This window comes from Salvelinus fontinalis, chromosome 2 (assembly GCF_029448725.1).
Source record: "Salvelinus fontinalis isolate EN_2023a chromosome 2, ASM2944872v1, whole genome shotgun sequence".
NCBI classification, from domain to species: Eukaryota; Metazoa; Chordata; class Actinopteri; order Salmoniformes; family Salmonidae; genus Salvelinus; species Salvelinus fontinalis.
In genome coordinates this window covers 977,162-990,591 of record NC_074666.1, presented here as the reverse complement: position 1 = coordinate 990,591, position 13,430 = coordinate 977,162, and the positions used below count along the sequence as shown (strand labels likewise).

General features: G+C 50.7%; 1 protein-coding gene across 1 annotated transcript in view; it reads right to left on the bottom strand.

Moving 5' to 3' along the window:
* The window catches only part of il11ra (interleukin 11 receptor, alpha), a 158,620-nt gene that overhangs the window by 61,566 nt on the left and 83,624 nt on the right, over positions 1 to 13,430 (bottom strand). The window contains exon 2 of the mRNA XM_055944013.1: positions 4,826 to 4,925. Within this exon, the coding sequence (XP_055799988.1) occupies positions 4,826 to 4,925 (100 nt within the window). The remainder of the gene's footprint in view (positions 1 to 4,825; positions 4,926 to 13,430) is intronic.

Below are 13,430 nucleotides of genomic sequence, written 5' to 3'. Positions count from 1 at the left end.
GTTCAGGGTAGAGTACCAGGTGGTAGCAGGCTAGTAACAGTCTCTAAGGTTCAGGGTAGAGTACCGGGGGGTAGCAGGCTAGTAACAGTCTCTAAGGTGCAGGGTAGAGCACCGGGTGGTAGCAGGCTAGTAACAGTCTCTAAGGTGCAGGGTAGAGTACCGGGTGGTAGCAGGCTAGTAACAGTCTCTAAGGTGCAGGGTAGAGTACCGGGTGGTAGCAGGCTAGTAACAGTCTCTAAGGTGCAGGGTAGAGTACCAGGTGGTAGCAGGCTAGTAACAGTCTCTAAGGTGCAGGGTAGAGTACCGGGGGGTAGCCGGTAGTAACAGGGTTCAGGGTAGAGTACCGGGGGGTAGCCGGTAGTAACAGTCTCTAAGGTGCAGGGTAGAGTACCGGGTGGTAGCAGGCTAGTAACAGTCTCTAAGGTGCAGGGTAGAGTACCAGGGGGTAGCAGGCTAGTAACAGTCTCTAAGGTTCAGGGTAGAGTACCGGGTGGTAGCAGGCTAGTAACAGTCTCTAAGGTGCAGGGTAGAGTACCGGGGCGTAGCCGGTAGTAACAATCTCTAAGGTGCAGGGTAGAGTACCGGGTGGTAGCAGGCTAGTAACAGTCTCTAAGGTGCAGGGTAGAGTACCGGGTGATAGCAGGCTAGTAACAGTCTCTAAGGTGCAGGGTAGAGTACCGGGTGGTAGCCGACTAGTAACAGTAACTAAGGTGCAGGGTAGAGTACCGGGTGGTAGCCGGCTAGTAACAGTCTCTAAGGTGCAGGGTAGAGTACCAGGTGGTAGCAGGCTAGTAACAGTCTCTAAAGTACAGGGTAGAGTACCGGGGGGTAGCCGGTAGTAACAGGGTACAGGGTAGAGTACCGGGTGGTAGCAGGCTAGTAACAGTAACTAAGGTGCAGGGTAGAGTACCGGGGGGTGGCCGGTAGTAACAGGGTACAGGGTAGAGTACCGGGAGGTAGCAGGCTAGTAACAGTCTCTAAGGTGCAGGGTAGAGTACCGGGGGGTAGCCGGCTAGTAACAGTCTCTAAGGTGCAGGGTAGAGTACCGGGGGGTAGCAGGCTAGTAACAGTCTCTAAGGTGCAGGGTAGAGTACCGGGTGGTAGCAGGCTAGTAACAGTCTCTAAGGTGCAGGGTAGAGTACCAGGTGGTAGCAGGCTAGTAACAGTCTCTAAGGTACAGGGTAGAGTAACGGGGGGTAGCCGGTAGTAACAGGGTACAGGGTAGAGTACCGGGTGGTAGCAGGCTAGTAACAGTAACTAAGGTGCAGGGTAGAGTACCGGGGGGTGGCCGGTAGTAACAGGGTACAGGGTAGAGTACCGGGAGGTAGCAGGCTAGTAAAAGTCTCTAAGGTGCAGGGTAGAGTACCGGGGGGTAGCCGGCTAGTAACAGTATCTAAGGTGCAGGGTAGAGTACCGGGGGGTAGCAGGCTAGTAACAGTCTCTAAGGTGCATGCAGGGTAGAGTACCGGGGGGTAGCAGGCTAGTAACAGTCTCTAAGGTGCAGGGTAGAGTACCGGGTGGTAGCCATCTAGTAACAGTCTCTAAGTTGCAGGGTAGAGTACCGGGGGGTAGCCGGTAGTAACAGTCTCTAAGGTGCAGGGTAGAGTACCGGGGGATAGCCGGTGGTAACAGTCTCTAAGGTGCAGGGTAGAGTACCGGGTGGTAACAGGCTAGTAACAGTCTCTAAGGTGCAGGGTAGAGTACCGGGTGGTAACAGGCTAGTAACAGTCTCTAAGGTGCAGGGTAGAGTACGAGGTGGTAGCAGGTAGTAACAGTCTCTAAGGTGCAGGGTAGAGTACCGGGTGGTAGCAGGCTAGTAACAGTCTCTAAGGTGCAGGGTAGAGTACCGGGTGGTAGCAGGCTAGTAACAGTCTCTAAGGTGCAGGGTAGAGTACCGGGTGGTAGCCGGTAGTAACAGTCTCTAAGGTGCAGGGTAGAGTACCGGGGGGTAGCAGGCTAGTAACAGTCTCTAAGGTGCAGGGTAGAGTACCGGGTGGTAGCCGGTAGTAACAGTCTCTAAGGTGCAGGGTAGAGTACCGGGGGATAGCAGGCTAGTAACAGTCTCTAAGGTACAGGGTAGAGTACCGGGTGGTAGCAGGCTAGTAACAGTGTACAGGGTAGAGTACCGGGGGGTGCAGGCTAGTAACAGTCTCTAAGGTACAGGGTAGAGTACCGGGTGGTAGCAGGCTAGTAACAGGGTACAGGGTAGAGTACCGGGTGTTAGCCGGCTAGTAACAGTCTCTAAGGTACAGGGTAGAGTACCGGGTGGTAGCAGGCTAGTAACAGTCTCTAAGGTGCAGGGTAGAGTACCGGGTGGTAGCCAGCTAGTAACAGTCTCTAAGGTGCAGGGTAGAGTACCGGATGGTAGCAGGCTAGTAACAGTCTCTAAGGTGCAGGGTAGAGTACCGGGGGGTAGCCGGTAGTAACAGTCTCTAAGGTGCAGGGTAGAGTACCGGGGGGTAGCCGGCTAGTAACAGTCTCTAAGGTGCAGGGTAGAGTACCGGGGGGTAGCAGGCTAGTAACAGTCTCTAAGGTGCAGGGTATAGTACCGTCGGGTAGCCGGCTAGTAACAGTCTCTAAGGTGCAGGGCAGATTAACGGGTGGTAGCAGGCTAGTAACAGTCTCTAAGGTGCAGGGTAGAGTACCGGGGGGTAGCAGGCTAGTAACAGTCTCTAAGGTGCAGGGTAGAGTACCAGGTGGTAGCAGGCTAGTAACAGTCTCTAAGGTGCAGGGTAGAGTACCGGGAGGTAGCCGGTAGTAACAGTCTCTAAGGTGCAGGGTAGAGTACCGGGTGGTAGCAGGCTAGTAACAGTCTCTAAGGTGCAGGGTAGAGTACCAGGTGGTAGCAGGCTAGTAACAGTCTCTAAGGTGCAGGGTAGAGTACCAGGGGGTATTAGGCTAGTAACAGTCTCTAAGGTTCAGGGTAGAGTACCGGGTGGTAGCAGGCTAGTAACAGTCTCTAAGGTGCAGGGTAGAGTACCAGGGGGTAGCAGGCTAGTAACAGTCTCTAAGGTTCAGGGTAGAGTACCGGGTGGTAGCAGGCTAGTAACAGTCTCTAAGGTGCAGGGTAGAGTACCGGGGGGTAGCCGGCTAGTAACAGGGTACAGGGTAGAGTACCGGGGGGTAGCCGGTAGTAACAGGGTACAGGGTAGAGTACCGGGTGGTAGCAGGCTAGTAACAGTAACTAAGGTGCAGGGTAGAGTACCGGGAGGTAGCAGGCTAGTAACATTCTCTAAGGTGCAGGGTAGAGTACCGGGGGGTAGCCGGCTAGTAACAGTCTCTAAGGTGCAGGGTAGAGTACCGGGGGGTAGCCGGTTAGCAACAGTCTCTAAGGTGCAGGGTAGAGTACCGGGGGGTAGCCGGTAGTAACAGTCTCTAAGGTGCAGGGTAGAGTACCGGGTGGTAGCAGGCTAGTAACAGTCTCTAAGGTGCAGGGTAGAGTACCGGGGGGTAGCCGGCTAGTAACAGGGTACAGGGTAGAGTACCGGGGGGTAGCCGGTAGTAACAGGGTACAGGGTAGAGTACCAGGGGGTAGCAGGCTAGTAACAGTCTCTAAGGTGCAGGGTAGAGTACCGGGTGGTAGCAGGCTAGTAACAGTCTCTAAGGTGCAGGGTAGAGTACCGGGGGGTAGCCGGTAGTAACAGTCTCTAAGGTGCAGGGTAGAGTACCGGGTGGTAGCAGGCTAGTAACAGTCTCTAAGGTGCAGGGTAGAGTACCAGGTGGTAGCAGGCTAGTAACAGTCTCTAAGGTGCAGGGTAGAGTACCGGGTGGTAGCAGGCTAGTAACAGTCTCTAAGGTGCAGGGTAGAGTACCAGGTGGTAGCAGGCTAGTAACAGTCTCTAAGGTGCAGGGTAGAGTACCAGGGGGTATTAGGCTAGTAACAGTCTCTAAGGTTCAGGGTAGAGTACCGGGTGGTAGCAGGCTAGTAACAGTCTCTAAGGTGCAGGGTAGAGTACCAGGGGGTAGCAGGCTAGTAACAGTCTCTAAGGTTCAGGGTAGAGTACCGGGTGGTAGCAGGCTAGTAACAGTCTCTAAGGTGCAGGGTAGAGTACCGGGGGGTAGCCGGCTAGTAACAGGGTACAGGGTAGAGTACCGGGGGGTAGCCGGTAGTAACAGGGTACAGGGTAGAGTACCGGGTGGTAGCAGGCTAGTAACAGTAACTAAGGTGCAGGGTAGAGTACCGGGAGGTAGCAGGCTAGTAACATTCTCTAAGGTGCAGGGTAGAGTACCGGGGGGTAGCCGGCTAGTAACAGTCTCTAAGGTGCAGGGTAGAGTACCGGGGGGTAGCCGGTTAGCAACAGTCTCTAAGGTGCAGGGTAGAGTACCGGGGGGTAGCCGGTAGTAACAGTCTCTAAGGTGCAGGGTAGAGTACCGGGTGGTAGCAGGCTAGTAACAGTCTCTAAGGTGCAGGGTAGAGTACCGGGGGGTAGCCGGCTAGTAACAGGGTACAGGGTAGAGTACCGGGGGGTAGCCGGTAGTAACAGGGTACAGGGTAGAGTACCAGGGGGTAGCAGGCTAGTAACAGTCTCTAAGGTGCAGGGTAGAGTACCGGGTGGTAGCAGGCTAGTAACAGTCTCTAAGGTGCAGGGTAGAGTACCGGGGGGTAGCCGGTAGTAACAGTCTCTAAGGTGCAGGGTAGAGTACCGGGTGGTAGCAGGCTAGTAACAGTCTCTAAGGTGCAGGGTAGAGTACCAGGTGGTAGCAGGCTAGTAACAGTCTCTAAGGTGCAGGGTATAGTACCGGGGGGTAGCCGGTATGGCTGATTTAGGGATGAGTCTGTCTTTACATCATTGGTCCATATCTTACAGGGGTTAGTGTCTCTTACCTTCATTGGTCCATATCTCTGACTGGGTGTTGACGGAGGATAGTGCGAGGAGGTGGACAATGACTAGCAGACCACTGGGACATGGCACAAGACAGGTCATCTGGAGAAAGAGAGTGAGAGTTAAGGGGTACATCATCGTACAGCAGACAACACCGGGTCAGGGGTTAGGACATTATCGTACAGCAGACAACACCGGGTCAGGGCATCATCGTACAGCAGACAACACCGGGTCAGGGGTTAGGACATTATCGTATAGCAGACAACACCGGGTCAGGGGTTAGGACATTATCGTACAGCAGACAACACCGGGTCAGGGGTCAGGGCATTATCGTACAGCAGACAACACCGGGTCAGGGCATCATCGTACAGCAGACAACACCGGGTCAGGGGTTAGGACATTATCGTACAGCAGACAACACCGGGTCAGGGGTTAGGACATTATCGTACAGCAGACAACACCGGGTCAGGGGTTAGGACATTATCGTACAGCAGACAACACCGGGTCAGGGGTTAGGACATTATCGTACAGCAGACAACACCGGGTCAGGGGTCAGGGGTCAGGACATTATCGTACAGCAGACAACACCGAGTCAGGGGTCAGGGGTCAGGACATTATCGTACAGCAGACAACACCGGGTCAGAGGTCAGGACATCATCGTACAGCAGACAACACCGGGTCAGGACATCATCGTACAGCAGACAACACCGGGTCAGGGGTCAGGGGTCAGGACGTTATCCAGTAGTGAACACTACAGTCAGGAACATCATCCTATGCCATACAACACTGACAGATTTTTAGCTTGTCTGCTCGGGGATTCGATCTTGCAACCTTGCAGTTACTAGTCCAATGCTCTAACCACTAGGCTACGCTGCCTCCCCACTATAGTTCGACACCACATCACATCGCCTGAAGGTGTTCTGGAAAGCTCTACAGCAGCAGTAATGATGTGGGAAAACCATCAGAATAACTACAATACCATTTAAAATCTGGAGAGAACAGAATCACAGAATCCAGACAGTAGACATTCAAACCAAATTCAACAATATTTAAAAATGTAGCAGGAAATCAACTAAATGTATGGAACTTATTAGAAAATGAATTATTATGGCAAATATTTTCATACGACATCAACGAAATGCATCAGTGATTTGTATTTTCCTTCAACTATCTGAAGAGGCAATACAGTCCAGCTATAGGAGGAGGTATACCACCCAGATTTTTTTTATTTTTTTTTTTTTTTATTTCACCTTTATTTAACCAGGTAGGCTAGTTGAGAACAAGTTCTCATTTGCAACTGCGACCTGGCCAAGATAAAGCATAGCAGTGTGAACAGACAACACAGAGTTACACATGGAGTAAACAATAAACAAGTCAATAACATGGTAGAAAAAAGAGAATCTATATACAATGTGTGCAAAAGGCATGAGGTAGGCAACAAATCGAATAATTACAATTTAGCAGATTAACACTGGAGTGATAAATCATCAGATGATCATGTGCAAGAAGAGATACTGGTGTGCAAAAGAGCAGAAAAGTAAATAAATAAAAGCAGTATGGGGGGTGAGGTAGGTAAATTGGGTGGGTAGTTTACAGATGGACTATGTACAGCTGCAGCGATCGGTTAGCTGCTCGGATAGCAGATTTTTAAAGTTGTTGAGGGAGATAAAAGTCTCCAACTTCAGAGATTTTTGCAATTCGTTCCAGTCGCAGGCAGCAGAGAACTGGAAGGAAAGGCGTCCAAATGAGGTTTTAGCTTTAGGGATGGTCAGTGAGATACACCTGCTGGAGCGCGTGCTGCGGGTGGGTGTAGCCATCGTGACCAGTGAACTGAGATGGAACAGATGGAACCTCTCTGGAGAGACCTGAAAATAGCTGTGCAGCAACGCTCCCCATCCAACCTGACAGAGCTTGAGAGGATCTGCAGAGAACAATGGGAGAAACTCCCCAAATACAGGTGTGTCAATCTTGTAGCGTCATACCCAAGAAGACTCGAGGCTGTAATCACTGCCAAAGGTGCTTCAACAAAGTACTGAGTAAAGGGTCTGAATGTGTGATGTAAATGTGATATTAGAGACAGTCGGGAACCATTATCAGCCCTGACCCAGACCCTGGTACTAGAGACAGACAGGAACCATTATCAGCCCTGACCCTGGTAGTAGAGACAGACAGGAACTATTAACAGCCCTGACCCTGGTACTGGAGACAGACAGGAACCATTATCAGCCCTGACCCAGACCCTGGTACTAGAGACAGTCAGGAACCATTATCAGCCCTGACCCTGGTACTGGAGACAGACAGGAACCATTATCAGCCCTGACCCAGACCCTGGTACAGGAGACAGACAGGAACCATTATCAGCCCTGACCCTGGTACTGGAGACAGTCAGGAACCATTATCAGCCCTGACCCTGGTACTAGAGACAGACAGGAACCATTATCAGCCCTGACCCTGGTACTGGAGACAGACAGGAACCATTATCATCCCTGACCCTGGTACTAGAGACAGTCAGGAACCATTATCAGCCCTGACCCAGACCCTGGTACTAGAGACAGACAGGAACCATTATCAGCCCTGACCCTGGTACTAGAGACAGTCAGGAACCATTATCAGCCCTGACCCTGGTACTAGAGACAGTCATGAACCATTATCAGCCCTGACCCAGACCCTGGTACTAGAGACAGTCAGGAACCATTATCAGCCCTGACCCTGGTACTAGAGACAGACAGGAACCATTATCAGCCCTGACCCAGACCCTGGTACTAGAGACAGACAGGAACCATTATCAGCCCTGACCCTGGTACTAGAGACAGACAGGAACCATTATCAGCCCTGACCCAGACCCTGGTACTAGAGACAGACAGGAACCATTATCAGCCCTGACCCTGGTACTGGAGACAGAGAGGAACCATTATCAGCCCTGACCCAGACCCTGGTACTAGAGACAGACAGGAACCATTATCAGTCCTGACCCCGACCCTGGTACTGGAGACAATGGAAACCATGAGCAAATCTACAGGACACTCATCATCACCATTATAATCACCATCATTGCCATCACATCATAATCATCACTATCATCATAATCATCACTTTCACCATAACCATCACCATAATCATCACCATAATCATCCCTATCATAATCATCACCATAATCATCCCTATCATTACCATCACATCATAATAATCATCACACCATAATCATCACTATCATCATAATCATCACTATCATCATAATCATCACCATAATCATCACTATCACCATAATCATCACCATAATCATCACTATCACCATAATCATCACCATAATCATCACCATAATCATCACCATAATCATCACTATCACCATAATCATCACCATAATCATCACTATCACCATAATCATCACTATCATCATAATCATCACCATAATCATCACCATAATCATCACCATAATCATCACCATAATCATCACCATAATCATCACTATCACCATAATCATCACCATAATCATCACTATCACCATAATCATCACCATAATCATCACCATCACGCTTTTTAGCCACGACTTAATCTGTGTCCGGGAAACAGTCCGGGAAACTGCACCTAAACAATAAAAACTGACTGACAAACGGTTCAGAACTATTCAGTCAAAATCAAGCCATGGAAAACATGACAGATGGTTCTTCAGAGGACTTGATGGAGAGCCAACGATGAGAATAAAACCCAGATGGTTAAATCTCCCTGCCTGCCTGTGCAGAGCAGGTTTATGGTGGACGGGATGCTCTGGTCTGCAGGTTGAAAGGAGAACACACTGATACACAGAGAGACATAGCTCAGACTACATCCCAAATAGCACCCTATCCCCTATTATAGTGCACTACTTTAGACCAGAGTCTTATGGAACCCTATCCCCTATTATAGTGCACTACTTTAGACCAGAGTCTTATGGAACCCTATTCCCTATTATAGTGCACTACTTTAGACTAGAGCCCTATGGAACCCTATTCCCTATATAGTGCACTACTTTAGACCAGAGCCCTATGGAACCCTATTCCCTATTATAGTGCACTACTTTAGACAAGATGTGTTTGTGCTCCTTGTCCATCTATGTTTGGCATGACAATAATTGACAATGAGTTGGCATGATAGCTGAAACAGATTGGCACTCAGGCTAGGAAACATTTATAAAGAATGATCTGGTGTTGTCATCAGAAACCAATACCCATCAGTCTTCTTCAGACAGATGAACATACAGGATTCCTATTGGCTCATCTGAACATACAGGATTTCTACTGGCTCATCTGAACATACAGGATTTCTACTGGCTCATCACAATGTTCTAATCTCTCTCAGCTCCCTCCTCTTCTACCCTCTCAGACATGGGTAGTGTCCTGCAGCCAGATAGCTACCCTCTCAGACATGGGTAGTGTCCTGCAGCCAGATAGCTACCCTCTCAGACATGGGTAGTGTCCTGCAGCCAGATAGCTACCCTCTCAGACATGGGTAGTGTCCTGCAGCCAGATAGCTACCCTCTCAGACATGGTACTGCAGCCAGATAGCTACCCTCTCAGACATGGTACTGCAGCCAGATAGCTACCCTCTCAGACATGGGTAGTGTACTGATGCCAGATAGCTACCCTCTCAGACATGGGTAGTGTAATGCAGCCAGCTAGCTACCCTCTCAGACATGGGTAGTGTACTGATGCCAGATAGCTACCCTCTCAGACATGGGTAGTGTAATGCAGCCAGATAGCTACCCTCTCAGACATGGGTAGTGTAATGCAGCCAGATAGCTACCCTCTCAGACATGGGTAGTGTAATGCAGCCAGATAGCTACCCTCTCAGACATGGGTAGTGTCCTGCAGCCAGATAGCTACCCTCTCAGACATGGGTAGTGTACTGCAGACAGATAGCTACCCTCTCAGACATGGGTAGTGTAATGCAGCCAGAAAGCTACCCTCTCAGACATGGGTAGTGTAATGCAGCCAGATAGCTACCCTCTCAGACATGGGTAGTGTACTGCAGACAGATAGCTACCCTCTCAGACATGGGTAGTGTAATGCAGCCAGATAGCTACCCTCTCAGACATGGGTAGTGTCCTGCAGCCAGATAGCTACCCTCTCAGACATGGGTAGTGTCCTGCAGCCAGATAGCTACCCTCTCAGACATGGGTAGTGTCCTGCAGCCAGATAGCTACCCTCTCAGACATGGTACTGCAGCCAGATAGCTACCCTCTCAGACATGGGTAGTGTACTGATGCCCGATAGCTACCCTCTCAGACATGGGTAGTGTCCTGCAGCCAGATAGCTACCCTCTCAGACACGGGTAGTGTAATGCAGCCAGATAGCTACCCTCTCAGACATGGGTAGTGTAATGCAGCCAGATAGCTACCCTCTCAGACATGGGTAGTGTCCTGCAGCCAGATAGCTACCCTCTCAGACATGGGTAGTGTCCTGCAGCCAGATAGCTACCCTCTCAGACATGGTACTGCAGCCAGATAGCTACCCTCTCAGACATGGGTAGTGTCCTGCAGCCAGATAGCTACCCTCTCAGACATGGGTAGTGTAATGCAGCCAGCTAGCTACCCTCTCAGACATGGGTAGTGTAATGCAGCCAGATAGCTACCCTCTCAGACATGGGTAGTGTAATGCAGCCAGATAGCTACCCTCTCAGACATGGTACTGCAGCCAGCTAGCTACCCTCTCAGACATGGGTAGTGTAATGCAGCCAGATAGCTACCCTCTCAGACATGGGTAGTGTCCTGCAGACAGATAGCTACCCTCTCAGACATGGGTAGTGTAATGCAGCCAGATAGCTACCCTCTCAGACATGGGTAGTGTCCTGCAGCCAGATAGCTACCCTCTCAGACATGGGTAGTGTACTGATGCCAGATAGCTACCCTCTCAGACATGGGTAGTGTAATGCAGCCAGATAGCTACCCTCTCAGACATGGGTAGTGTACTGATGCCAGATAGCTACCCTCTCAGACATGGGTAGTGTACTGATGCCAGATAGCTACCCTCTCAGACATGGGTAGTGTCCTGCAGCCAGCTAGCTACCCTCTCAGACATGGGTAGTGTAATGCAGCCAGATAGCTACCCTCTCAGACATGGTACTGCAGCCAGATAGCTACCCTCTCAGACATGGGTAGTGTCCTGCAGCCAGATAGCTACCCTCTCAGACATGGGTAGTGTCCTGCAGACAGATAGCTACCCTCTCAGACATGGGTAGTGTACTGCAGACAGATAGCTACCCTCTCAGACATGGGTAGTGTCCTGCAGCCAGATAGCTACCCTCTCAGACATGGGTAGTGTAATGCAGCCAGATAGCTACCCTCTCAGACATGGGTAGTGTCCTGCAGCCAGATAGCTACCCTCTCAGACATGGGTAGTGTACTGATGCCCGATAGCTACCCTCTCAGACATGGGTAGTGTAATGCAGCCAGATAGCTACCCTCTCAGACATGGTACTGCAGCCAGATAGCTACCCTCTCAGACATGGGTAGTGTACTGATGCCAGATAGCTACCCTCTCAGACATGGGTAGTGTACTGATGCCAGATAGCTACCCTCTCAGACATGGGTAGTGTAATGCAGCCAGATAGCTACCCTCTCAGACATGGGTAGTGTAATGCAGCCAGATAGCTACCCTCTCAGACATGGGTAGTGTAATGCAGCCAGATAGCTACCCTCTCAGACATGGGTAGTGTACTGATGCCAGATAGCTACCCTCTCAGACATGGTACTGCAGCCAGATAGCTACCCTCTCAGACATGGGTAGTGTCCTGCAGCCAGATAGCTACCCTCTCAGACATGGGTAGTGTAATGCAGCCAGATAGCTACCCTCTCAGACATGGGTAGTGTCCTGCAGCCAGATAGCTACCCTCTCAGACATGGGTAGTGTAATGCAGCCAGATAGCTACCCTCTCAGACATGGGTAGTGTCCTGCAGCCAGATAGCTACCCTCTCAGACATGGGTAGTGTAATGCAGCCAGATAGCTACCCTCTCAGACATGGGTAGTGTCCTGCAGCCAGATAGCTACCCTCTCAGACATGGTACTGCAGCCAGATAGCTACCCTCTCAGACATGGGTAGTGTACTGATGCCAGATAGCTACCCTCTCAGACATGGGTAGTGTAATGCAGCCAGATAGCTACCCTCTCAGACATGGGTAGTGTAATGCAGCCAGATAGCTACCCTCTCAGACATGGGTAGTGTCCTGCAGCCAGATAGCTACCCTCTCAGACATGGGTAGTGTAATGCAGCCAGATAGCTACCCTCTCAGACATGGGTAGTGTCCTGCAGCCAGATAGCTACCCTCTCAGACATGGGTAGTGTAATGCAGCCAGATAGCTACCCTCTCAGACATGGTACTGCAGCCAGATAGCTACCCTCTCAGACATGGGTAGTGTCCTGCAGCCAGATAGCTACCCTCTCAGACATGGGTAGTGTAATGCAGCCAGATAGCTACCCTCTCAGACATGGGTAGTGTCCTGCAGCCAGATAGCTACCCTCTCAGACATGGGTAGTGTACTGATGCCAGATAGCTACCCTCTCAGACATGGGTAGTGTCCTGCAGCCAGATAGCTACCCTCTCAGACATGGGTAGTGTAATGCAGCCAGATAGCTACCCTCTCAGACATGGGTAGTGTAATGCAGCCAGATAGCTACCCTCTCAGACATGGGTAGTGTAATGCAGCCAGCTAGCTACCCTCTCAGACATGGGTAGTGTACTGATGCCAGATAGCTACCCTCTCAGACATGGGTAGTGTAATGCAGCCAGCTAGCTACCCTCTCAGACATGGGTAGTGTACTGATGCCAGATAGCTACCCTCTCAGACATGGGTAGTGTCCTGCAGCCAGATAGCTACCCTCTCAGACATGGGTAGTGTAATGCAGCCAGATAGCTACCCTCTCAGACATGGGTAGTGTAATGCAGCCAGATAGCTACCCTCTCAGACATGGGTAGTGTAATGCAGCCAGCTAGCTACCCTCTCAGACATGGGTAGTGTACTGATGCCAGATAGCTACCCTCTCAGACATGGGTAGTGTAATGCAGCCAGCTAGCTACCCTCTCAGACATGGGTAGTGTACTGCAGACAGATAGCTACCCTCTCAGACATGGGTAGTGTCCTGCAGCCAGATAGCTACCCTCTCAGACATGGGTAGTGTACTGATGCCAGATAGCTACCCTCTCAGACATGGGTAGTGTAATGCAGCCAGATAGCTACCCTCTCAGACATGGGTAGTGTCCTGCAGCCAGATAGCTACCCTCTCAGACATGGGTAGTGTCCTGCAGCCAGATAGCTACCCTCTCAGACATGGTAATGCAGCCAGATAGCTACCCTCTCAGACATGGGTAGTGTCCTGCAGCCAGATAGCTACCCTCTCAGACATGGTAATGCAGCCAGATAGCTACCCTCTCAGACATGGGTAGTGTCCTGCAGCCAGATAGCTACCCTCTCAGACATGGGTAGTGTCCTGCAGCCAGCTAGCTACCCTCTCAGACTCCTCTCTCTATTTCTCTGTCTGTGTCTCTCCCTCTATCTCTACCCTTTTCATATGCCTCTGTAGTGAGTGTACTCTAGTGTACTGTAGAGAAGTGTGCAGTAGAGTACTCTAGGGTA